Below are 27,089 nucleotides of genomic sequence, written 5' to 3'. Positions count from 1 at the left end.
CCAATATTAAGCTAAGCATGCTGAAAATATAATTTTCAACTCCTTGTTACAATTAATGATGCATTAACGATGTAGATGTAATGTAACGTTATGGATAGCTGCATTGGGAGAAAGAGCAAATGAGGGAGAAAGTTATAAATTGGCAGATCAAGAGCAAAAAAAAGAAGAAGGAATCTGTACTGTTGTACTTGGCTAACTTCAGTTTGGACTTTAAGATCCTTGCCAGCTTCTGTTTTTAGTTGTGGATAGGGCCTATTCCTTGATCCTGCTGAAAGAAAAAACCTGGAGTTTGGGATTGGGAGAAGTAGTGATGCTCCCAATATTAGTTTCTCAATCTCAATGTTACCAACATTGATGGGATTAATTGAAGCTTTCCTATTACCTAATAATTAAGGCAATTTCTCTACATGAAGTAAGTAAATAAATAAACTACTAGGAATTTATGAAAGCGTAAGATTGCTCTCTGGCTCACTGTAACAAGGAGAAATTAATCATGAATCCAGTGAGCACTGTCACAAACATTTACAAGGTTTAAAGAAATACATTTCTTAAACACACAATTCCCCAAAGCTTGGACATTTAACTGAAAATCTATCAACAATCTAATTTTCCTAGAACCACATTGTTTGAAATAAGTAACAAATGTATGATAACTGAGAGATAAGAATAAAATTTGAATAAGAGTTACAGAAGATAACAGCTGACAAGGGCTGGTTTTCCAAAACACTAAGGAGGATCAGATCTGATAGTACTGCAAATCATCAGGAAATTCCAAGATCAAACCTCATGGAGTAAAAAGAAAGTACAGGACTGGATCTAACTTTGTTTTGTTCCCCTCCCCCCACCCAAAAAAAATCCTTAGGCATGTCCTAAGCAGACTATGGTTTGTATGATCATATGCCAGAGTAAAAAGAAAAGGAAAGAATCTTCATTAATTCTATTTATCTCCTTTAGCATCTAGTGCTATTTCAGTAATTCGGGAGGATTCTTCAAATTTTTGGATTCGATTTTGGATAAATCTATAAGGAAAGGAGAATTAGTGAGGCAATTTCTACAGCAGAACTTCTTCCATTAGCTAGAAAGAGCTCTCTCTCTCTCTCTCTCTCTCTCTCTCTCTCTCTCTCTCTCTCTCTCTCTCTCTCTCTCTCTCTCTCTCTCTCTCTCTCTCGTGTGTGTGTGTGTGTGTGTAGATTTTTGATCTAAGTAGCTTATTTTTAGGTCTATCATACCTGAGCTATAAAAATCCAGATGAGCACAAATTGGCAGCAAAGCAATACTCAAAGTTCATTGCTGCCATCTAGTGGTTGTCTGGATTTGTGCAGACGAGATCTGGTAGCCTTACCTATCTCTTTCATATTGAGTGTGCATTTTTCATACAGTCCAACTATATAAAAGGGAGATCCAGATCCAGTTATTTCAGGTACATACTTTCCTTTTAGTAGAATACTTAATCGATCATCCACTGATGTTTTATCTTCTGCAGCATATGCTTGACCTGTTTTTAGAGTCTGAATTTCGCAGAACTGTCCTGTCAATCTTTGGAATAGCTGTGGAGGAACATGGAGTGGTTCAAACATTCTCTTGTATAGGCTACTGAGCTCTTTATTTATTTTTATCTGGAAGACAATAGTGAAGAAATATTACAAACATTAGAAATGCAGAAGAAGTGGTTTTCAGACATGACTGTTTCAGTTTAATATTCAAAAATATTGTTGCTAGCAAAAAAAAAATCAGTAAAAGTTTACCATTCATTTGTTTACTTAATACTGCTTTTTATATTGCCAAAAGTTAAAACTATTTATGAGTAAAAATCAAAATTGCATGGTAAAATACAATATGAAAGCCCACTCAATAAAGAGAAGAAAAGGAAAAACATAAATAAAACTAGCTAATCATAACATTTTCATTCAAAGAAACCCCAGTGGAAGAATTAAGTCTTCAACAGGCATCTAAAAGACACATTAACAGGTGTCACAGATTGGGGTGGCGTTGGGGGAGGAAGAAAAGGAGCTTTCTAGAGTGCAGCTGCCAGTTGCTTTTGTAACTACAAGATGACATTGTCAGTCACAATACATAGACCTTCTGATGATCGTAGTGATTGTTCAGATTTGTAACCGGATATTAAATATCCTGGTGCTGATTTGTTTAGCGTCAGAAGCAGGGACTTGGCTTGATAAATTGACACTCATTGTGTGCATGATGAGATATCCCACTCAGAATGCTGATTGGATTCTACCATACATTCTGCATTTTCTAGGCAAGCACAAGGAAGCCCCACATCGAATGTTATCTAAACTAATGAAGCTATCAGTGTGTGTTCAATAATAGAACAGCTGTTATTATATATAAGAGACTATGTAATTAGCATTCCAACTAATTTTGATAATGGATGCTCCTGTGCACAAGATTACTTGGGCCTCTGAAATCTATAAGTCTAGAGGCCTCCCAAACTACTTTCCTGTGCTTTCTGAAGCATCACCACACTATTCTGAACACAAAAATCATTCCGGAGTCCTTGGTGTTGTTTGAACTTAGTTGTTTGCTTGCTGATGTTTCATTACTTAACTAGGTGCTGATGTTGTTACCTAGCCTGATAATGGAATGTCTGCAAGTAAACAATCCAACGCAGAGACACCAAGGATCCCATAGTTCAACCGTGTGTGTGTGTGTGTGTGTGTGTGTGTGTGTGTGTGTGTGTGTGTTTCAGGATTCAGCACTGGATTATTGACTTTCATCTAACTCATTATGGCATTGAAGTGTAGAAACCATCCCAAAACTCTCTGGTGATGATCCCTAGAGACATCATATAGATGTTAAAGAGCATTGGGACAGATGTTAAAGTGCATTTTGGAGGCCACAGCCAACTTCCAAGGTACAGTTTCAGTTTGATTTGAACTATTGTAATGCAATGTCTCCAATCTTCAACTCACAGGAACAGCCTAGGGGGATATCATGGTCAATACTATCAAGAGTAGCTAAGAGTCTGCAGAACAAAAAGTTCTCCTCCTTATTTTTCCCTCACAAAATTGTTATACTATCACTACTATAAATCATTGGCTCCCAAAGAATAATCCAGTTGCCATAAATCTTTCATACATTTTCATGTAACCCAATTCTATAGAAGCCCCCATTCTATACATAGCCACCCAGCATTGCCCTGTGATAAGACAGGAGGCCAATAAATGTAATGAATAAATAAAACAGAACATGGCAGTTACACATTTTAATCTGACAACTTTAAATTCAGGATCAAGGATTATTCTGATCTGTTCAGTTACCTATAATTACCAACTGATAGTTATGTAGTTTACACAATTAATTATATTTATGAGACAAATAGCTTTGTGATGATAATCCATTTCCCCCCAATGGAGAATTATATTACTGCTCATCCAATCAATATTATCTTCCCTTAACTTGCCCTTTAGCAAATAAAATTAAGTCTATTTATTTTCATGATAGAATAACAAAATCTATATACCAATAAGGAAATTTTTTAAAAAGACAATAGACTACATTAGTAAATTCAAATTTGTTAAAAATAATTTATTTTTCCCATATGTGTAGACTATAGTGACCAGACGTCCTGCTTTTGGCGGGACAGTCCCAATTTTTAATAATTTGTCCCGTGTCCCGCAGCATTTTTAAAAAGTCCCGATTTTTCATGCGGCCTCACACATGGCAAGCAGTTTGCAACCGCCGTGCAGTGTCACAGGCTCCAGAAGCTGGGGAGGTCCTTTGCAGGTGGCTAGAACTAGCCACCTGCAAAGGATCTCCCCGGACTTGTTTTGATGAGTGCACGGCGACTGACGGTAGTTTGCGCCAGCCGTGCCCGCTCAAATTATTGTCAGTCGTGCCGTGTTCAGCAAAGCAAGCCCGGGGAGGTCCTTTGTGGGCAGCAAGTCCTAGACGCTGGTGCTTGGTGCTGTGGCTGAAGTGAACCCCCAAAGCCCCCGCCACCACTAGAATAACTTCTGCCGCCTCCTCCTCCAATAGCACCACCACATTTGCTGCCCGACGCTGCAGCTGAGGTGAAGTCGCCAAGCTCCCACCGGCGCCCCCGCCCATGGCAGCGGCGCCTCCCCCTCCGCTTGGAGCACCTGAGCTGGGCACCGCATTACCCCTGCTCCCTCCTCCTCTGCCATGCTTTTGAGGAGCTATGAGGCCGCGGGAGCCAGTAGGAAGGCGGCAGAGGAGGTGGGAGCAGGAAAAAAATGCCCCATGGCTTCTCAAAAGCATGGTGGAAGAGGAGGCGGCGGCGGCAGGAGTAGCGCAGTGCCCAGCTCAGGTGCTCCGAGCGGAGGGGGAGGCGGCGCTGCCGCTGCCACGGGTAGTGGCACCAGCTGGAGCTTTGGCAGCTTCACCTCAGCCGCAGCGCCGGGCAGCAAATGTGGTGGTTCTGTTGGAGAAGGCGGCGGCATATAGACCAAATTTTTAATCAAGAACACCCCTCCCTGGTCAATGGTATCCCGCTTTACCAATGTTAAAATCTGGTCACCATAGTGTAGACTCTAAACTACATGGATTTTAATGAGAAAGGAGAGTAATGTTGTTGCTGAAAGTTGCAGATCTGTTTTGACTACTTTTGTGAAATTTGTCAAAAATTACTCAAAACAATTATATTTTCAAAAATAAGTGTTCCAATCTGATATTGCAGCCACAGCTGTAAGCAGAATATTTCAACATAGTTAAGCAGATACATAAACTTCTTTTCTAATCATACAGATTATCAAGTTTTCTGGAAGTATCACAGATGACAAAGCAGAGTGTCAAAAAAGTATGAACTATAAATCAAGAAAGATTCATTTCAAATCTTGTCTTTGCTGTGAATTCAAACATAGTCTTAAACATTCTACATTATCTTATTAGCATCAGCATCTTCTCATCTGGAAATAATAAAACTCTTACCTCTCAAATTATTATAAGATAATAGTGTGTATGAACACAAGTTAGTTCTATGTAGCATTGTATATTATTACTCCATTCCTTTTGTTTTTATTTAAAGTCATCTAAAATCCCTGAAAACTATTAAAGACATCAAACTGTTGTCTAGTCCAAAACTTGGCTTTTACAATGATCAATGATCAATGGGTTCAGAGAAGTCCATGAGTAGGACATGGGGATATTAGCACCTTCCCACTCATGTTCTCTAGTATCGGGTGCTAAAACATACATCATTTTTGAAACTAAATGCAATGTTTCACCACTATTACCAGCCATTTATAGCTCCAGTCTCCCCAACTTGTGCACAGCAATCCTTTGTGTTGGTTTGCTTTTAATTTCCAATATGTTGTTGATCTCTGCAACTTGCAATAATAAATTCTATAGATTACTTATTCACTTCCTGCAGTAGCATTTCATGACTCATTCACTCCCAAACTTTGCATGATCCCAATTTCTAATTATCTGCTTTCTCCACTCAGGCATGATTTTTATATGATTCCCCCCACCCCCAAGATGGCAGCGTGCTTAGACACTGCGGCTTTGAGCCCCTGGTGTCACAGTAGATTTAGGCAAAAACTAGTCTACACCCACAGGGAGTTACTAAAGATTGGATCTTCTAGTCGACTAGATATTACCAGAGACTTCCAGCAGTCTCATAATATACCGAGTGTCATAGTAAGACTGCCAGGCTCTCCATGGATCATTGTTGGGCTTAGGAGGCGGCGAAGAGAGCGAAAGTAGAAGGGGGGATGCAGAGCTGGTTTGCTAGTTCAGTTACGGAAGCAGCCCATAGACCAGCATTACCATACATTTTTCTAACCAACTCTAGATCCTTTGCCGCCAAAACTGATGAACTAGAGCTATGGATGGCAGCGAATAAACTCATTCGTGACTGCTGTGTGATGATCATCACCGAGACCTGGCTTCATCCACTTGTACCAGATGCATCAGTGGCGCTAACTAACCGCACCACATACTGCTTTGACGGAAACAGCAACTCTGGTAAAAGCAAAGGTGGAGGACTTTGTATTTACACACATAATAACTGGTGTACTAACAGTAGAGTTGCTTATATACACTATTCTGCAGATGTGGAATTCTTAACTGTCATTTGTCGGCCATTTTATTTACCTAGAAAGATTTCTGTTATAGTTATCACTGCTGTCTATATTCCACCAGATGCAAATGTTAGCACAGCGCTCTCTAAGTTACATGATGCCACCGAAAGGCAGCTGCAAACTTACCCTGAGGGCGCTTTTATCGTGGCTGAGGATTTTAATCAAGCCAGTCTAAAGTCTGTTCTCCCTAAGTTTGTGCAGTATGTGCAGTGTACTACCAAAGGTAAGAATATTCTAGACCAGTGTTTCTCAACCTTGGCAACTTGAAGATGTCCGGACTTCAACTCCCAGAATTCCCCAGCCAGCATTCGCTGGCTGGGGAATTCTGGGAGTTGAAGTCCGGACATCTTCAAGTTGCCAAGATTGAGAAACACTGTTCTAGACCATATGTATTCAAACTTAAGACAGGCATATAGAGCCATCCCCCTTTCCAATCTGGGTACGTCTGACTATATCTCTCTGCTACTGTGCCCAAAGTATATCCCCCTTAGGAAAAGGATACAGCCAGTCTTGAAAACTGTCAAAATCTGGCCAGAGGGAGCACTCTGCCAGTTGCAGGACTGCTTTGAGACTACCAAGTGGAGTCTATTTGAACATTTGTAACTGCACGAATTCACTGACACTGTACTCTCATACATTAAAACATGCACAGACAATGTAACAGTGAATAAGTGCATCAGAGTCAGAGATGGGTTCCTACCAGTTCGCACCTATTCGGTAGAACCGGTTCATCAAATCTACCAAACCGGTTAGAAGAGGTTCCACCAGTGGACCCAGAAAGCAGGCCACACTTACAGAAGAGGTTCCAAAAATTTTTGAAACCCACCACTGATCAGAGTTTACAGTAATTGTAAACCCTGGATGTCAGCAGAGGTACAATCACTTCTGAGAGCCCGAAACTCCACCTTCAAGGCAGGAAACGAAGACAAATACAATGAAGCCAGGGCAAACTTGAGAAGAGGCATTAAGGCAGCTAAACAGAAATACAAACAAAAAGTAGAGAAGTATCTGGAAAATAATAAATCAAGACAGGTGTGGCAGGGGCTACAACACCTAACCAACTATAAGGGCAATATGAAAAAAAATAGCCAATGCTAATGCCCTGCTAGTAGAGGTGCTAAATAGCTTCTTCACCCACTTTGAGGTCAAAAAGTCAGTCTCTGTGGCTCTAGACCAAAGGCCCTCTAACCTCCAGCCCCTCACTCTGGATGAACATCAAGTGAGAACTGAGCTGAAGGCTGTAAATCCCAACAAAGCTGCAGGTCCAGACGGGGTGTTGGGGAAAGAAGTAAAACCCTGTGCTGACCAATTAACAGGGGTCGTGACAAGGATTTTTAACATCTCCCTGCAACAGGCTAGAGTCCCATCATGCTTGAAAGCAGCCACAATTATCCCAGTTCCAAAGAAAGCTACCATAAATAGCCTGAATGACTATAGACCCATTGCACTGACATCTATAGTGATGAAATGCTTTGAGAGACTGGTCCAACAACACCTCAGGTCCTGTCTTCCACCAAATTTTGATCAACACCAGCTTGCTTATGGAAGCAACAGGTCGACAGGGGACGCCATTGCCACTGCTCTACATATTGCACTGAGCCACCTTGAGAAATCTGGGAATTATGTCAGAATGCTTTTTATAGACTATGGCTCGGCCTTTAACACCATCTTACTAGCATTCTCATTGAAAAGTTGATTGACCTGAATTTCCCTCCCCTCACTTGTGAATGGATCAAAGACTTCCTGATGGATCGGATCCTCCACAAACAGTAAGGGTTGGGTCCTTTACATCTTCCACGCTGAAGCTCAGCACAGGTTCCCCTCAGGTCTGTGTGCTCAGCCCCTACCTGTACTCTCTGTATACATATGCCTGCATATCTGATCCATCCAATATCATAATAAAGTTTGCAGATGACACAATGGTGCTGGGTCTCATAACTGGAGGGAACAAATCAGCATACAGGGAAGAAGTTATCTGCATGGTGCTCAAGAAACAACTTACAACTAAATACTAGTAAGACAAAGGAGATGGTGCTAGATTTCCAGAAGCACAGAGAGAAGCCTGCCCCATTGTATATCAAGGGGGGCTGTGTGGAGAGGCTTTCCTCTTTTAAATTCTTGTGAGTGCTTATTAGTCAAGATCTCCCCTGGAAAAACAACACATCTCTGGTGATTGGAAAGGCCCAACAGAGACTTCATTTCCTTAGAGTCCTGCGAAAAAATCAGGTGGAACAAAGGCTGATGACCTCTTTCTATCGGTCCACCATAGAAAGTGTCCTCACATATTCCGTTACAGTATGGTATGCTGGTTTAACTGCTATGGACAGGAAGGCCCTATAGAGAGTGATCAATTCGGCACAAGAAACCATTGGTTGCCCTCTGACACCACTGGACAACATCGCCAGATCTCGCTGCTTTAGCAGAGTAAGGAAGATACTCAGAGATGATTCACACCCTGGTCAGTATCTCTTTACACTTCTACCATCGGGCAGAAGACATCAAAGTATAGCCAGCCGAACAAAGACGTTTAAAGATAGTTTCTATCCTTGGGCTGTCAGACTTTTAAATACAACCACAATCACTCCATGCTAGTTTTTTTCTTTTTCTTTCTTTTTTCGTTTCTGCTATAATTTTGCACCAGTGAGGTTAAAACCAATTCTGTTGTATCTAAGTACAATGACAATAAAGATTATACTTATACTTTTCTGTCATACATTCTTCTTTTCCTTTTTTTTTTTTTTTTTTTGCAAACCAATGAACACTTGGGCCTTGCAGAGTGGGTTCAGATAATATGCTTAATCTTAATCAGTCTAGTTGCCTTTTCAAAAATAAAAACCATTTTTGATATAAACTATGATATGGATGACTGATAATCTTCATAGACATATTACCTGATGAGTCTAATTCATGATTTCACACAATGCATTAAAGCAGTGGTAGTCAACCTGGTCCCTACCGCCCACTAGTGGGCGTTCCAGCTTTCATGGTGGGCGGTAGGGGTTTTGTCCAATACTGAAGGACTTTCCTTTTTAAAAATTTAATTGAATTAAAAAAAAATTCATAGCATTATTTAAAAACATTTTCATTGGGTTTTCATAAAATCACCATTACTGTGGAACCGGTGGGCAGTTAGAAAATTTTACTACTAACAGAGATACAAAAGTGGGTGGTAGGTATAAAAAGGTTGACCACCCCTGCATTAAAGTGTAAAGTAACCCAATGGCTCGACTTAAACTACAGAAACCAAGACTTGATTAAGACAAATGAAGCTACAGTGATTGTACAAATGCGAATACTTGGGAAGGGTGAACATCTTTTCCAACTGCACATCCTTTGGGAAGTTCACTATCAAAATTAAACAACATATCAGCACAGATAAATTATTACAGTGATTGATTAGAAATGAGGATATCCATATGCAATTCCATTCTCAACTATTGAAGCCCTACTATATAATTTTGGGGCAGTTTTCCTCACTCAGCCTAACCTACCTCACAGTGTTTTTGCTGTGGGGAAAAGCTGTGGGGAAAAGGTGGAGATGTCAGTGCCATGTATGTCACCCTAAACTTCTAAAGGAAAGGTGGGATAGAAATCTAAGGGTAAAAAACATTCCAAGTGGGATGTATAGATTGGGGCTTGTATTTTTATTGTGTTATTCTCTCATAATTTACACATCAGCAAAGAACTTGGGACATGTTGTCTGATAAATTCACTATTTTACATCTCTCTGCATTGAATTACTTTGGTTTCTTTAATGCTGATAAATTTGTAGAAATCCTTTTTAGGCCCTGGCTCTCTTAAATCTACATAATTCCAGTAATGTTCTTTAAAAAATCAGGTGTGGCAGCTGGACTAGTGGGCACCAAGATGATCCTGCACACTGAAGCTTCCTAGACTGCCTGCCCCACTGGAGGCCCTGTTTGCCTCAGTCATACAACGTCCTGTATCACAATAGCAATAGCAATAGCAGTTAGACTTCTTTACCGCTTCATAGGGCTTTCTAAGCAGTTTACAGAGTCAGCATACTGCCCCCAACAATCCAAGTCCTCATTTTACCCACCTCGGAAGGATGGAAGGCTGAGTCAACCCTGAGCCAGTGAGATTTGAACAGCCGAACTGCAGAACTGCAGTAAGCTGAAGTAGCCTGCAGTGCTGCATTTAACCACTGCGCCACCTTGGCTCACAACATGTTGTAATGGAATGTAAAGGGTGCCTGATTCACATAGTACATCAAAACAGTGAAGTCCATGAGAGGAAGGCCAAACTGACAACATAATCTTTTCATTCAATAGCCAAAACACTATGCCTTGTCTTATCTGAAAACGTAGGCAGGCAGAGTAGGGATCGTTTAATTTTTCAGAAAAGGAGAAAATGGGCATAAAAGAAAGCAAAAACAATATAGCATTGAGCCAAATAAATAATGATTGAAGCTTTAATGGAGACACACAGGAGCCTCAAGTAGAGAAGGCAGTCTTGGTTTATTCTTAATTAATTTACTTCTATATTAACAAGAAATAATCAGGATTTTAGTAAGGAAACTAAGTGAAATGGGGATGTGTGCTCCGTAGGGGAAAAACAAGAGCTTTGACCTTGGGATTAAAAGAGCAATGTGAAGCTAGTTTTTCATCAATATAAGACCTCTCGGGCAGTCTCCCCCGACAATAGGATTTGTCTGGGGGATCAAAATAAACCTTGTGGCAGATAACTATGGTTTCTATTGTGTACTGGCTCCTCCAGGAATGGTGCCTCAGAGCAGCTGCGCTTAGAAAGAAGTGATGTAAAAGGACAGCTCTGCTGATCACAGAGGAAATCTTTTCTGCGATGAATGGAGCAAATATCATGCATCTCTGTGTATGATAAACCAGGCATATGCCTCAATCAACCACAAAAGCATCTGCACCTTTTTCTGACAGCAGCATTTCTTCTGCAGTATCTGATAAGCAAAGCTCTGGAAGTGACAAGGACAAGGATTACTTCTTTAAACCATTCACTAGCCAGTAAAACATCTCCCCCCCACTCCCACACTCCATTTCTAAGATTATGATGATGCAGCTTGCAATATGAGTAACCTTTGACTTATAATAGTTATGACCATTTGAAGTTGCAACAGCACTGAAAAAAATGAGTTATGACCATTTGTCACTTATGACCGTTTCAGTATCCTCATGGTTTACATTCAGATGCTTGACCACTGATTCACATTTATGATGTCCGCATTGTTCCTGCGTGACCCGTCAAAAGCACGAACGTCATAAGTGCGCCGACAACACCGCGGCGCTAAAACCGCGATTTCAAAAGCGCGCCAACAACAGCGCGCCAACAACAGCGCGCCGACAGAAGCGCGATTTCATTTAAGGTAAGATTTACAGTTAGGTTTAGGGTTAGGTTTAGGGTTAGGTTGAGGGTTAGGTTGAGGGTTAGGTTGAGGGTTAGGTTGAGGGTTACGTTACAGCGTGCTTCTGTCGGCGCGCTTTTGTCGGTGCGCTTTAGGGCTAATTAGTCGCTAATTCGTCGCGCGGTTTTGTCACCGCGCTTTAGACACCGCAGTTTAGTCAGGCGCGCTTTTGTTGTGCGCGCATTTGTGGTGGAACCTGTTCCTGAGGTAATATGATCTTCTGACGTACAAAAGCAATGGGGAAACCAGATTCATTAACAACTGTGACAGGAAAAGTTGTAAAATGGGGCAAATTCACTTCACAAATTTCTCACTTAGCAACATAAATTTTGGGCTCCACTGTGGTCGCAGGTTGAGGACTACCTGTATATTTCTAAGCAAATGGGCAACTTCCCTTTCAACCCACTTTATTACATCAATGCTCTTTTGATAGATAGGAGGAAGAGAAAAACTAGAGGATGTTGTATGACAGCCCATTTGTGTAGCTTGCCCTTCTATTCTTTAATCTTATTTCAATCAAATGCACTGAATTAAAAAAAAATAACACTGTAAAATTTCTAGTTGCATGTTTGGTACGGATAACAAAAAAGCCTTACTACAAAGGATGTAGATGAACCAGGGACGTGCAGTCAGGGGAGGCAGGGGAGGCAGGGCCTCACCACTGTCATCATGAAAATAAAAAAATGTAAAAGGAAAAAGGCTGAGCTAGTTGCCGCCAGAGTCACCATGGATGACTCTGCTTAGTGCTTAACTGTTTAAAAAAGCCTTTAAAAAAGTGCCCTCTACAGGAAGAGGCAGGAGAATGATGTGCCTCATCTAGTCTGACTTTATGATCACTCGAGCAGAGTTATGCAAGGGTTAAAAGCCGAAAAATTCCTGACGTAGATGAGGCACATTGTTCTCGTGCCTCCTCCTGTAGAGGGCGTTTTTTTATAGGCTTTTTAAAACAATTAAGCAGAGTCATCCATGGTGACTCTGACAGCAACTAGCCCAGCCTGACCTCAGCTCTTGCCTTTCATGATGGCAGGCAAGAGCAGAGTAGAAATCCTCTCTGAAACAACTGGAAAAGATACATGTGGGTCAGAGGGAGGGGGAGGAATTCAAACTTCATCCTCCTGGTGCAACTTTGTATGTGTGTGTTTGTTTGAGAGAGAGTTTGTTTGAGTGAAGAGAGGGAAGGGGGTAGGAGAGGCAGGGAGGGCAGCCCACCTTACCTGGCTGGAGGGGTATCACCTCCAGCTTCAGTCCAGCCTGCGGTGCTTGCAGCCCCTGCCAGCTCCTCCAGAGACTCCCAGGCTCAGCGCCGGAGAGCTGCCATGAGAGAGGCCAGCCAGGTTGCCCGGATGGTGGTAGAGGTTCCTTTTGTTCTTTCAGGCGGGGGAAGGGGGGAGAGGCTTCCTCCGCTCCATCCACGTACCACCTGCACTGCCCTCGCTTGACAAGCGCGCCCTGGATGCCATGCAGCTCTGGCAGGCGAAAAAAAGCACTTTAGTCAGTGAAGCACTTTCTTTCACCCACCTGAGCTCTGCCGCAAGCTCAGGTGGGTGAAAGAAAGTGCTTTAGTCAGTGGGGTGTCAGGGGAGAGGAGAGAATACCTCACTGACTAAAGTGCTTTCTTTCACCCGCCTGAGCTCGCGGCAGCTCGCCTGAGCTCTGCTGCGAGCTCAGGCGGGCGAAAGAAAGTGCTTTAGTCAGTAGGGTATCGGGGGGAGAGGAGAGAATGCATTCTCTCCTCTCTCCCGACACCCCACTGTCTAAAGGGCTTTCTTTCACCCACCTGAGCTCGCAGCAGCCCGCCTGAGCTCTGACTTTAGTCAGTGGGGTGTCGGGGGAGAGGACTGCCTCACCAGCCATAAACCTCACCGCACGTTACTGAGATGAACCATCAAGTCATACAAACACCTACTGCACATATGGGTTGTTATAGGTAGAAAAAAAGTCTGAGAGCCAGAAAAGTTTGAAATAAGGTACAAATGTCTCATTGGAAGATAAACAATCCTGTTCATGTTTACCTTTAGGGTTTACCTGGGTATTTCAAGAAAAAGAATAATTGGATTGCTTAGTGGAAAATAGCCTTGAAGAATTGTGAATGATCAGTATCTTTCTGTTTATATAATTATTTTAAAGCAGTAAAAAACTTTTGTCAGAAATCAGGGATAGAAATAATGTTGGCATATAATTCCTCCACACTTAACAGTCTAATAGAGAGTGATCAAAGAACCTAAATATCAATTTTTAAAACTTTCTTTCTGTTTCACCAAGGGAAGTTTCCAATGAGTCTTCTTTTACTCACTGGATGTAACCCAGTATCTCATCATTCTTATTTGTGTGTGTGTGTGTGTGTGTGTGTGTGTACGTACGTACGTACGTACCGGTACATGTTTATCAAATAAAAGACAATTATGTATTTTAAAAATGTACTACTTCAACACTATGCACGATGAAAGATTTTATTATCAAGATAAAATGAAGATATAAGTAAAGAATATTTTCCACATATAAATCAATGTATATAAGACATTCTGGTAAAGTAGCCAGAGATGACTTTTTGCTGGCCAAATGTGAAATATACTAGAGAAACTTGTAAAGATACTTCTCCTGAAAATAATGTATTTCCTAGTTTTATGAAACTTTAATAACATGACCTTCAATGGTCATGACCTTCACTCTAACTCAGAGGGAGGAAGAGATACAAGTATTATAAATAATGAAAAGGAAACCATTGCAATAAGGTAGGAAAGAAGGAAGAGAAACAAATTGTACCCTACTGAAAATTATGAATTGTGCTGAAAATAGAACCACTGTAATACTGCTCTTATTAAAAATATTATTATTGGATATATGATAATGCTATTATTACTATTAGTGTAATAGAATTTACTAAGAACATTTATTGATGCAGTTCAGACCAAACATTCCATAATTGCAAATGTTGTCCAAAACAATAAGTTCAAAATATAACCAAGCTATTTACTTATAATAAATAATCATAAAATAATACAATATAGTAGTCTGCTAAAATCCTGAATGTTTATTCTTGCTTATTTATTAGGATTTATATGCTGCTCCATTCTCAAAGAACTGTAAGTGGCTTAAGAGCCCTCAAGAAGATTAGAAGCAAACAAAACAACATGATATAATTAAATTACAAATGCGAAACTCCTGGCACTCAATATTTGCACGTGTTATATTCATCTTACACTAGGACTACAGGCTGCATAAATGAAAACCTGAAGGGAGAAGCACTAAAAGCATGGTTATTAAGAAAGATTAATAGCCTCTTATACTTTTTTTTGGCAATGACAAAAAATAGAAAGCAAAAATACCTTGTGGTGTATTTAGTATACACATCAATACATTAGCCAAACAAGCCCATTTAGAAGCAAGCCTGAATTCTTTTAAATATTTTTTTTTATGCGTCTAGCATTTATGTAACGGTAGTGTACATACCGGCCTCCTCTTGTACAGCAAGTACATAAAATGCACAAGATTGACAACAAGGAACACCGAATTCCAGATTACCATATCCACAGCACAACGAAAAAGGGCTGCCCAGATGATAAAAAGTAAACACCCTGCCAAAAATAAAAATGTGAAATTATTAGGCATACAATTTGGCCATCCCTAATCCAGAAAACTAAGTACAGTAGAATATTGTGTTGAAACATTTTATCTCCCATAGAACTATCTACCAAGAAAAGATTAATGGTAGTAAGAACAATGAAGACTATGTCAAGAAAAGAATACAAATTATAGCATTATAGAAGAATTTCACCCACATTTGTCTGGAAGCATGGTCAGAAAATGAAATTGCTCATTTATTTTTTTAAAGTATTTATGGATTGGTTTTCCACACATATTCCAAAGCATTCCCCCTCCTCCCAAAATCAAACAAAATCAAGCAGCAGGAATACAGAAATCGGTTTATAAATATGTTATAGTAAATTCTCATTTCAATAGATTCTTAAGGGTGCAACATTTAAGTCTAATATACCTTTGCTTACCCATTGTCAGCATAGCTCGTAGGACAATCATATGGAGATTTAAAGTTGTTGGAATAACCAACCCCACTGCAAAACATATATTGGCCATATGAAAAACCAGGTGATGGATCTCTCTCCAATTTTCACATACAGTTTCATTCAAAGGCACAGAGGTGGCATTTCTGAAGTCCAGGTAATTCAATGGGGCTGTGGTAATTAAACTGGCTTCTATGAAATTCATCTTGAACTAGCCTGTTAAAAAGAAACATAGGTTGAACTTGCAGTGTGATTGAATATTCATCTTTTTGCAATAGGATTGAATGGGGACACATCCCAAGAGCTTGAAAAGTTATATACGGAACATGTCGAATGTTCGCTTAATATTTTTTTTTAAAGAAAAGCAGTCCTTGTATTTATCAGAATTCATTCAATCACGACGAACTGTATGCTCTTATCTATGTCATTCTGCATACATAAAGTGTGTTCAACAAAGTAATGGGTATAGCTTTGGCACTCAAGTAACTGTTAGCAGAGAATACTTAAAATAAAGTTAGAGTTCCGCTTATCTCTCCCACACCTATCCAACTGCCATGTATCTGTGACATTAAGCAGCACTACTAAATATAGTACCTAATGCAATGCTGAATAGAAGATAAGAAGCAAAAGAGTACACAATATTTTAACAGCCAAGTTTTAAGGGCAACAAAAAATATTTAATTTTCAAACATAACATTATAGGCAATACATTTGACTCTTCAGAAAACTATCCACTTATGAATATCAGCGAAGGGATTCAATATACATATAGTCCATGATTTTTCCCTAGTCAAAAGTTAGATATTTTTTCTATATGCAATAAATGTGATAATGATTTTCTCAACAGTTCTTTAGTTTGTGCATCAGCAAACATGCTTATGTGATTTGTACTCCGTTTATGCTAGATACTTTAGCAGAATGCAAAATATCTGCTGTCTGCATTTCATCTTGTGTTAATTTTTGATACATATTGCAGATTGATGGTTTTTGATGGACAACAACTTCAGCTGGAAGAAAAGCATGAACTTTACAACAATTCCTTGAAGTGTTGGAAAAATTTTGAATGGGCAATAACCATAGGCTGAGAGTAGAAGATATATTTAACCTTTCTCTACATGTGTAGGGTGCTATTTTCAAACAGAAAGTAAAAAAGGATAATTTTAATCAAGAAAATGGCTTACAGAAGAAAGTTAAACTTACTCAATGAAGCTGCTATACAACTGTAAAACTCCCTGAGACTATTATAAAGGAAGACGCAACAACTTCAGAAGTCATTCCAAACATACACTGTGTGCTTCTGCTTCAGCCCTTATGTCCAGAAAAAAATTAAACACAGCATGACTTACTTCACACTATGTCTGGATTCATGATACTAAATCACTATGTGGCATCATTCATTGGTTGAACCAGATCTTTAAAACCACACAGTAATATTTTTTTATGTTAATGCCTTAAATATATTCACAAGTAAATATTTTATTTTAAGGTGTTGCTCTGGAAGTGAAGCAAAAAAAAGAGAGAGAGATAATAAGTGAATTTCCAGTATCATGAAATATTGATCTCCAACTTCACAGATATACAGGCAGTTAAAAAAAATATCCACTGGATATCATAATCTGTTTTATATTAGTGGGATCCTTGATTGTTTAAAGTGAATGTCCCTACGAAGAACTCAATAATTCTACACTAAAAAGGCAATCTGCATTTTACCCTTTTTTGTCCTATGATACAACACTGTCCAAGATGTTGCTAACATTGTATGATACATGTGCATTTGTGTATGGGCATTTAATGTGCATTTTAATATGTGTTTGGTTAAAAAAGAAGATTGTGTGTGCATGCACATTTTCAAGTTAGCATTCAGTTTTCTTGACAATACTTTCAGAAGAAGGTTGCTATTGCCTTGTGGCCCAAGGTCACCCTCTTACATGCCTAAAGCAGGACTACAGGCTCACATCATCTCAAAACAGCTCTCTCAAATATATTATTTTACAATATTCATTCTAGATCCTAGACAAAAGAATATTATTTGAAATATGTATACACTATTAAACGTAGTGTATTTACTTGCTGTTAAATTTGTAGTTCAAACATGTTGCCACATGAGCAATGAAACAGGATAACAGGGAAAGACGTCAAATTCTTCTTAGACAACAACTTCAGGAATCTTGGGGGGGAACTATAATCGGAAGGTCTAGGGTCATATCTGGCCATAAGTAGACTGCCAATTTATTGCAAGCCTTCATCATATTGCACACACACAAAACATACACAATATTCAAGCCTCCTCCAACATGGATGGAGATTGTACAAGGCGGTACTTTTTCTTCCTCTCAGAAAATTACTTCAGCTTAAAAGTAATAAGGAAGCTGGTAGGGCTTGTGCTGAGCAATGAGGACTAGTTGTCTGCACATACTGAGCCAGACCTGGGCAAGGTTTTGATTAGCTTTGCCTTCTGTTTCAGGTATAAAGACTCATTCAAAGATGGTGGCACAGGGCTACTTGACCATGTTCACCCCCTCCCCTCTTCAAGGTACAATTGAAAACAAATGAAAAGAGGACAGTATTATTATATTGCTTTTTGCAATTAGACTCCAACACCCACCCACCCCACCGAGATGACAAGAATCTAGGACATCTCTGTTTAAAAGCAGATGAGAACCCTAAGAATCCTCTGTAATGTGCTTTGGGGTCCTTTTGAATGAAGGAATTCTTTTCTTTCTTTCTTTCTTTCTTTCTTTCTTTCTTTCTTTCTTTCTCTCTCTCTCTCTCTCTCTCTCTCTCTCTCTCTCTCTCTCTCTCTCTCTCTCTCTCTCTCTCTCTCTCTCTCTCTCTCTCTCTCTCTCTCTCTCTCTCTCTCTCTCTCTCTCCTCCCTCCCTCCCTCCCTCCCTCCCTCCCTCCCTCCCTCCCTCCCTCCCTCCCTCCCTCCTTTTTTAGTTCCCCCAAACTAAACTCCGGTCACAACTCCAGCCACCCTACCGGTTATTACGCGAGTCTCTGCAGTTCTTTCTCCAAGTCCCGACGTGAGAATCCAACGAGGACGGTACACAGAGGACAGGTGCCAAGGGTAGGCTAAGGCGGGACATAGGCAGGACTGGAAGCACCCAACGGGCGAGGCTAACGAAGTGTCAGGCTCTGGGAAGCAGCGCGCCCACGTTAAAGGCTGTAAGTAGCCCAAACTCATTCACCCGGACTAGATTTGCACCGGAACTCCCCCCCCCCTTCACCGCCTAAGGGCGGCTCGTGAGTAGACCGGGTTGCGGAAAATGTCGCCCAGCCCTGCGCGTCTTCCCAGCTGCCTCAATTCTGCCTATCAAAACTGAACAGTCCCGCAGCTTCTTCTGGCTGCCCTGGAATCTTCCCCTACCTGCTTCGCTCCTCCTAGTCCCAGCCTTACCTGTGTGCGTCGCCGCTGCCAGGCGCCTTCTTCAGAATGTTATACTCAAAGGTGACTGCCAGCACCGGCGCGCTCCTTTACGGGAGCGCCCTGTAGCTCCGCTGCGCCTGCTAGAGGAGCCCGAGGGAAGCGCGCTCGCCCTCCGCGGAACGGAGGTTTTGACTAAAATAGGCATCAAGCAGCCGCCAGCAGTAACTTGCGGGCGGCGCTAACTCTCTCCTTGCGCTCACAGCCCTCAGAAAGCAACGGCGTGGGGGAGCGCGCAGGCGCTTTTTTTTTTTTTTTAAATAAGCTTTGCTCTTCTCAGCCCACCCGCGTAAAAGTTCTTGGGACTTCCTTGTCTATCTGGGGTGGGGAAATGCTTGCTGATCTCCAGTCGCCGCTTTAGCTATTCGGAATGTCACGACAGCGAGACGGGCAATATTAGGGCGCTGCGAACTTTCTTCTAAATCAGTGTTTCTCAACCTTGGTGACTTTAAGTCCTATGGAGTTAAAGGGAGTAGGGAGTTGAAGTCCATAGGACTTAAAGTCGCCAAGGTTGAGAAACACTGTTCTAAATTATTGCGGAAAGAAAACCGCTTCTGTTTATCTTGAAAGTACAAACCACCCCTCTGCTGCTCATTGAAGCAGCTGCCTAGAATTTAAGGGCCTCCAATTTAGGGATTCACAATCTGAAGGAGCTTCTCCAACGTTCAAGTTTTTTAAAAAATTATTATTATTATTTCTTATTGTTATTATTATTATACTTTATTAATTAAACATGAAACTCAGTCAACTGAACATTCAAAAATGGGTCACAAATACCATTGACTGGTGCTAATGGTTTATACAGTTGCTGCCAGGGTCCTAGGTATCAACCAAGTACTTTCTTAAAATATATGATGTTCCGAGTAGCACAGTTTTTTGCAGTTCCATTACTGGTGTTATTGCAGGAAGCTGCAATTTGTTGATGTATCTTATAAAATTTTTGGACATGGTACCAAGTGCCCCGATGACAATGGGTACCACAGCTATGGATGAAACTGTTAAATGTTTCATCCATAATTACGTAGTTTTGATGGCCAGATCGTGGTATTTCATGATTTTTTCCAGTTCTTTTTCTTCGACTCTGGCATCTCCTGGTATCGCGATATAAATACATTGTATGTTTCAGCCTTCTACAATCGTGATATCTGGCGTGTTGTGTTTCAAATGACAATCCGTCTGTATTCGAAAGTCCCACAAGATCTTCACCTTCTCATTTTCGGTAACTTTTTCCACTTTGTGCTCCCATGACTTTTTGGATACAGGTAAGTCATATTTTTTACATAATGACCAGTGGATTAATTTACCAATTTGGTCGTGTCTAGCTTTGTAATCAGTTTGTGCAATTTTCTGCATTCACATATTAAATGTGAAACAATTTCAATTTTGTTTCAGCTGTTTTTCCTTTGTTTCTGTTGTTTTTATAATGTTGTCCGTTTTCACAGCCTGCAGCGATTTTTCTGTACTTTGGTTCACATAAGCATTCAAACTTTATTTTTCTTCTACAGTTTGATGGATTTGCAATAGCCCTCTGCCCCCTATTTTTCTTGGCAGGTACAGCCTGTAGATGTCACTTTATGGGTGTAAAGCGTGGTACATATTCAAAAGTTTGCACATTTTCCAGTTCAGCTAAAGTCCAGTTTATGATTCCAGCTAAGTAGCATATCACTGGACCTGCCCATGTATTAATTGGTTTAATTATGTTTCCAGCATTCAGCTTTGATTTTAATATTTTGTAGACTCTCCTGATGTATTCCTTTTGTGTTGACTCTTTGACTTTTCCATTCAAGATGTTATCTGCTTCCATTATGCCTAGGTATTTGTAACCATCATCCTTTGCTAATGCTTTCACTATGCTTCCATTTCCCAGTTCTATTCATTCTATTTTTCAATTTGTCCTTGCAGCATTGATAATATAGCACATTTTCAAGTTCAAAGTTCATTTTGATGTTGCTGCTGAACAGTTGAACTGTGTTGAGTATTGATTTAAGTTCAGTGGGGCTTTTCACATACATTTTAAAATAATCCATGTATAGTAGATAGTTTATCTTGCCATATTGGCTTGAGATTTGGTATCCCAGTTTTGTGTTTCATAGGATTATTGTCAGTGAAACTAATGCAATGTTAAACAGTAGTGGCAAAAGTGAGTCCCCTTGAAAGATTTGCCGACTGATGTTGATTTCGCCAATGTTCTTCCCATTTGTTGTTAGAACTGTTTTCCATTTTTGCATATTTGCTTTCAAAAATGCACTTATTGTTATTGTTGTGGTTATTGTTATTATTACTATTATCTTTTATGCATTAAATATGAAACTCAGTCAACTGAACATTTAAAAACATATCACAAATATTTTTGACTGGCATTGATGGTTGATACAGATTGCTGCCAGCATCCTAGGTATCAACCAAGTATATTCTTAATTTTTTATTATTATTACTATTATTAATAATAATATTATTACTATTATTATCAGGGTTTTTAGATGTCAAAGATGAGAGACTGTGAAATTTAACTCTCACATGTCTCTCATTAATTTTGAATTTGGGTTGTTTTTTCATTCATTCACATCTTTTGTTCAAAGACGTTTTTCTTTATTCGGTCATAGATTTGTAATGCATCTTAGTGGCTTGTAACAGTCTGATGTTTTATTAACATTTTTGAAATAGAACTTCCACAATTTCCCATATCTGGCCATGTCAAAATGCAGCCCTGCTTTCACAGGTTTCTGCAAGAAAAAAAAACATTGCAAATACTTTAAAGAATCATTCTTTTAAATTAATGAGTTCTGGAAATCAGCTGCATCCTTTGGACTGGTTGGCTGAAAAAAGTTTAACAAAAGAGTGGCTGCTGCTGTTATGAATAATAGTGTCTTGCTGTGTTCCTGCAGATCTGAAACCCTTCTTCCCAATTAAAATAAGTGCACAGTCCCAGATCTTTATGTACAGGCAGACACACATCTGGAAATGGACACCCATTCCAGGTAGTCCTAGATGAATGAATGAAGGAAGGAAATTAACATGTATACCAAGAACTAGGATACTGTATTGCTCAAAAGTTAAAGATGCAGGTGGAAGGCTTGATTAAGGAAAGGACTGATACAGTAGTAAAAGATAAAGAAGCAAATCTGACTCAAAGTAAACAAAAATACTATCCTTGACCTCATACATAGGAGTGCAGAGATCAGATGATTGCTAGAGTTTTCTGTCTCTCTTTGCTGCCACTTAGCTATTTCCAAATATTTGCAACCCAGATCTGGTAGCCCTCTCATACTCAAAGTTGAAAGGTAAATTTTGGTATGAGAGATTTTTTAAAATTACAATTATTGTTTTTTAATGACTCCAGAAGTGCTGGTTAAGAAGGCTGTTTCACTTCAGTCAATGTTATTAATGCAACAGGAGTTGTCCTTAACGGCTCAGCTAATAGTCTCTAGAAGGTCCTTTCTACTGACGTGGTTCCTGCAGTATTTCTCACTTAGCCATGATTTGTTTAATGAAGTTCAGCTGTTATGATGTGAATATGTGCCACATTATGTTATGCCAAAACATAATAGTTTAGTACAAACCACTACTAAGCCATAAATCCAATCAAACAATCAGACTTAACACAACTGATGACCAAGTTTCACACCTATTGTAAATAGGAGATGCATCTTCTAACCCCTGCTTCTAAACCTTTTTCCTCCAGTTACCTGATATATAAAAAACACAAGTAATGTAAAGCAAAGGTGATCATGAAGTGGTAACTGCATCATCTCTTGCATTTATCTTTTAAAAACATGATATTTAGTATAATTTCCAGCAGCCTTAACCTCCAGAACATTGAAAGTGCAGTCTACTTCAAAGAATCGTTGTTAATTGGAAGTGGTGAAACGTACAGTCATACATTTAAAAGAATATGGAATGTTTAGAATCTATACAATCAAGTTCCAAAGCTTTCTTATTTATATGCATGTAGGTTCCCAAAACAAATTTAAACTATTTTAAGTAGTTCATTTTTCACAGTTTGGCCATATGGCGGGAACTGTCATGAAGATTTATGTGACAGAACCTGAAGCCCTATGCTTTTAATGTGTAAGAATAATTATTTCCTGAAAGCATAATAATATTATTGCATTCTGCAAGCAATAAATATTAATTTGGTCTGTTGACTTACCTCTAACTAAAAATCCTATTTATCCACTTTATCGGCAGATTAAACAAGAATGGTTATCACTTGTCACAGTTGTAGGAACAGTGGACACAATCCATAGGCTGAAATCACTGATGATGTGAGAAATGAGTTATTCTATTACAATGAGATATTTTCTGCTCCTGACAGATCGCTGGTAAGGTTATTTATTAAATTCATTTATCATTTTAAATTCTCCTACTTTAATGAGAAAGCTAGCAAGTCTGTTTCATTATTCTGGAGAAATTACAAACCTTTCTTTAGATTCCTATTTTAAATTCAGTTGCAGAAAGCATGTTCCCCTCTTTCCAAATTCTCTTCAGCTTAAATAAGCTATCCTGCTTTTTTCCATTGTGTGGAACAGAAGTATCACAGATTTTCCCAAAAGGAAAGTGGTACACCTAATTGGCCATGTTTTCAACAGTATGAAGACAGATGAATTCTCACCAATGTAAACACACACACAAAAGATAAACTCAGTCCAAATTATGTGGGCCAGGAGAAAAAAAAAAACTAAAAATTTCCTTCAAAAATAAAGAGAATTTCTTTGTAGCACCAGCTGAAGTTTTGTAATATATTATTGATATTGGGGGACCTTGATTTACACTAGAGGCTTTCTCAAAATTTATTGAGAAGAAACAAAAGATTCAAAGTCCTTCATTTTGAAAAACAAACAAACAAGTTCAGGTTAATAGGATAAAATAATTTCCATCTTTGGAAATGCATAGATTTAGTGATCAGTGAAAACAAATATCAGTTGGAGATTATTTAAATCTTAAATCTGATTAAAGACTTAAGCAATTTTCTGGGCCAAGATACATTGGGATTCCCAGAGAATGCCACAGGTTCACTGTTTAAATTATATATAATGTTTTGCCACTTCTCTTCGGTGTCATACAAATATTAGTGTCTGCAGATATATTTTCTATGGCTGTTCAAAGTTTTGATGAGAAGACAGAACTGAAAGGCGATTCAATCAATTTATTTATTTGGATAGATTTGATGTCTGTATCTAATCGAGTGCATTTGAATCGGTTCAGTTATTTGAAGAGACTTAAGAGATTTGATAGATTTTCTGCAGTCTTAAGCACTATTGCAGCTTTCCTTCCATATTTACATAGCTGAATGTAGATGTGTGATCAGTCTTATTAGCAGCTGGTGAATGATTTTCATCACTTCTGCAAACACTATTACATCATTAAGAGAAGAAGGTCGTCTGCTGTTTGTATTTCTCCTTTTCTCTAGTGAAAGATTGCTTCTTTACTGCCTGTTTGCCGTAGTGTGCTTGCTGTTGAGTAATTATGAATATGAAATGTATTAATATGATACAGAATCATACTAATACAGATGGTCCTCAACTTACAGTTCATCTAGTGACTATTCAAAGTTACAACAGCACTGAAAATGTGACTTATGACTGTTTTTCAGAGTTATGACCTTTGCACCATCCCCATGTTCCTGTGATCAAAATTCAGATGCTTGGCAACTGGTTCATTCTTATGACTGTTACTGCGTCCCAAGGTCATGTGATCACTTTTTTCAACCTTCTGATAAGCAAAAAATCAATGGGGAAGCCAGATTTACTTAACAAGATTACTAATTTATTAACTGCAGTGATTCACTTAACAGCTGTGGCAAGGAAGATTGTAAAATGGGGCAAAAATCACTTTACAAATGTCTCATTTAACAACAGAAATCTTGGGCTCAATTGTGGTTGTAAGTCGATCTCTTCCTTGGAAGAGTACAGGATATTTTTAAAAAATTAGCACATAAGAAATCCCAGAATCTATCCAGTTGAAGCATTAATTTTCTTTAAACTGGCCATAACTATCCTGTTACATTGATCCTATTTGACCTTAGAATGAACCAGCTGTAGACCTTCAGTGTTATCCTTTATAGATTATCTTTACTGAACTGAAACTCTAATACAGGGCTGTCAAACTCCTGGCCCATGGGCCAGATGTGTCCCGTGCTGGCCACACCCACACCCGTTTTAGCAAAAGGGAGAAAGTCCCAATACATCATGTGACACCGCCATGATGATGTTACTTTGACACCCCTGCTCTAAAAATTCAAATCTGCTCCTTAGAAGTTGTAGGTCATCTGCTGTATATAAACATGGCACAAACCTCACACTCATTCACACTTTAGTTGTTATCTAGTTGGGTAATGAAATGCCTGCAAGCAAACGAGCTCAGAGAGCACCAAAGACTCATAGTTCAACTCTAAGTTACATATATTGTCTTCTAATAGATTCAAATCAAACTGAGTCATGCTTTTCATATTTTGAATTCAGACACGATCTTGGTTGACGGATACACCCTTTGTTATTATACTTTCCTCCCATATCTCTCTAAATTGTTTATATAACAAAATCTAGATTTTTCATATTCTTCCTGTGCAGCAGATTCCCCTAAATGTATTTTACCATAACTGTTTGTTTGCATTTTTCATCATGCCTTTTGAATTAAAATAAACTTTGAAGCTTGTATAAAAAGTAGGATATATGTATTTTAGAATAAACATTAATAATAATCTGTTATTCATACACATTTAGTAATTATTCCTATTTTTCCATTAATTATCAAAGCTTATAAAGATAACAGCAGGGAGGTAACCTATTAAAATGGTAATCTACATCAGAGGGAATACAATATTCATTGATATCACAAATAACAACTTGTCTACAGAAAGGATCACTGTATTTCATTAATGAAAAGCCAAGTAGCCGTTTATAAGTTTGTTGAGCATGCTGTTTATCTTTTTTGTGTTGTCCTTTAGTAAAAGATGAAAATGTTAATTTACTTTATACAAACACCAAGTGTGTAAATAACACAGAATAAACAGTATTTTCACTTAACTCCTTTGCCTCACTATTGTGGCTGAATGTTTCTCTCCTCCCACCAGCCCTGCGCATTTACAGGCACATTTGCTACATTTGGGGGGGGGGGGACACGACTAAACAAGCAGCAGTCCCTTGTTCATATGGCTCCAGATCTATAGGCATGATAGATCTACAGATTCCTTCTACATACATGTGCTAGATGTTAATGTCAGTACATTAGACATTCTTCACAAACCGTAAGGTTTATCTTGAAATTAAACAATTACATTTTAGAATCTCATATATGTATGTATTTGCATGGACAATAAAGTGGATGCAGAATGTTTATAGGATTGCTGAACATATAAAAGCTTTTATGTATACATTTCTACTAAATATACCTGCTGGTAGCAACATATTTAACGCATTTTCAAATTACCAAAAACTATTTATAAAATCTTCTGCCATTCCATCAGATCAAGCTATTCTGAAATGCTAAGAAAATACATGTTTCTACTAAAATTTAATTATTTGTGAAGTACATATCTGTACAATATTAGACAAGTACATTTAGCATAGAAAATATAAATCGTTTCAATTCTTTTAAAGTTTTTATATATAAAATTATCATTTTCTAAGCTTCCCCTGAGTATAAGCAACAAAAATATAAGACAGCAGTCTACTAATATTTCACTTCAAATTCTTTGTGTTTCTTTATTATCAATATTGCAACTACTGCTAATTGAATCTAATATATTTGGTTTGAATGAATTGTCCTATAATTTCTGTTTCTAGAAAGAAACAATGTAGTGACAGACCAGAATAAATCCAAAACAGAAAAGTAACACACCATTACTACTCTGCTAAATAAAATAAATGGAAAACACAAATGTGTGGTTAACCAAGAATCAGATAGATCAAGCAAAGTGCCAGATAAGTAGATTCTGGAATCTTTCACAGCATAGAGTTCAAAATCTATTGCTCAAATCTTTCTGTGATTTGAACACCATTTTAAAAATAATGGCATTTGTCCTAATTGACCCCTCCACAGAAACATCATTATAATATAGGTTGTACTTTGAGGAGCAAATTATACATTTTTCTTATACTATTCCTAAAAATACAGAAGCTTTATATCAGTTAGTGCAAAAGAAAATAATGTGTACTTCCTTTAAAGAAAGGTTAATTCCCAGATTATA

General features: G+C 38.8%; 1 protein-coding gene across 4 annotated transcripts in view; it reads right to left on the bottom strand.

Annotated features, from left to right (window-relative positions):
• The window catches only part of POPDC1 (popeye domain cAMP effector 1), a 30,030-nt gene extending 11,017 nt beyond the window's left edge, over window positions 1–19,013 (bottom strand). For 2 of the 4 annotated variants that reach the window (XM_087718708.1, XM_087718705.1), the window contains exons 1-4: window positions 18,875–19,013; window positions 15,462–15,692; window positions 14,908–15,032; window positions 1,429–1,616 (exon numbers count right to left, since the gene is read on the bottom strand). In XM_087718708.1, coding sequence (XP_087574834.1) covers window positions 1,429–1,616; window positions 14,908–15,032; window positions 15,462–15,681 — 533 coding nt within the window. In that variant the 5' untranslated portion in view covers window positions 15,682–15,692; window positions 18,875–19,013. Of the gene's footprint in view, window positions 1–1,428; window positions 1,617–14,907; window positions 15,033–15,461; window positions 15,693–17,543; window positions 17,984–18,456; window positions 18,692–18,874 lie in introns of those variants that run through there. The other 2 variants (XM_087718706.1, XM_087718707.1) reach the window with 2 other exon arrangements.
• Between the last annotated feature and the right edge of the window lie 8,076 nt (window positions 19,014–27,089).

The sequence above is a fragment of the Thamnophis sirtalis genome, unplaced genomic scaffold, assembly GCF_051295495.1.
Source record: "Thamnophis sirtalis isolate CommonGarterSnake01/CBP01778 unplaced genomic scaffold, rThaSir2_p1.2 scaffold_6, whole genome shotgun sequence".
NCBI classification, from domain to species: Eukaryota; Metazoa; Chordata; class Lepidosauria; order Squamata; family Natricidae; genus Thamnophis; species Thamnophis sirtalis.
The sequence above is the reverse complement of the archived record's forward strand: the minus strand, read 5'-3'. Positions and strand labels throughout refer to the sequence as shown.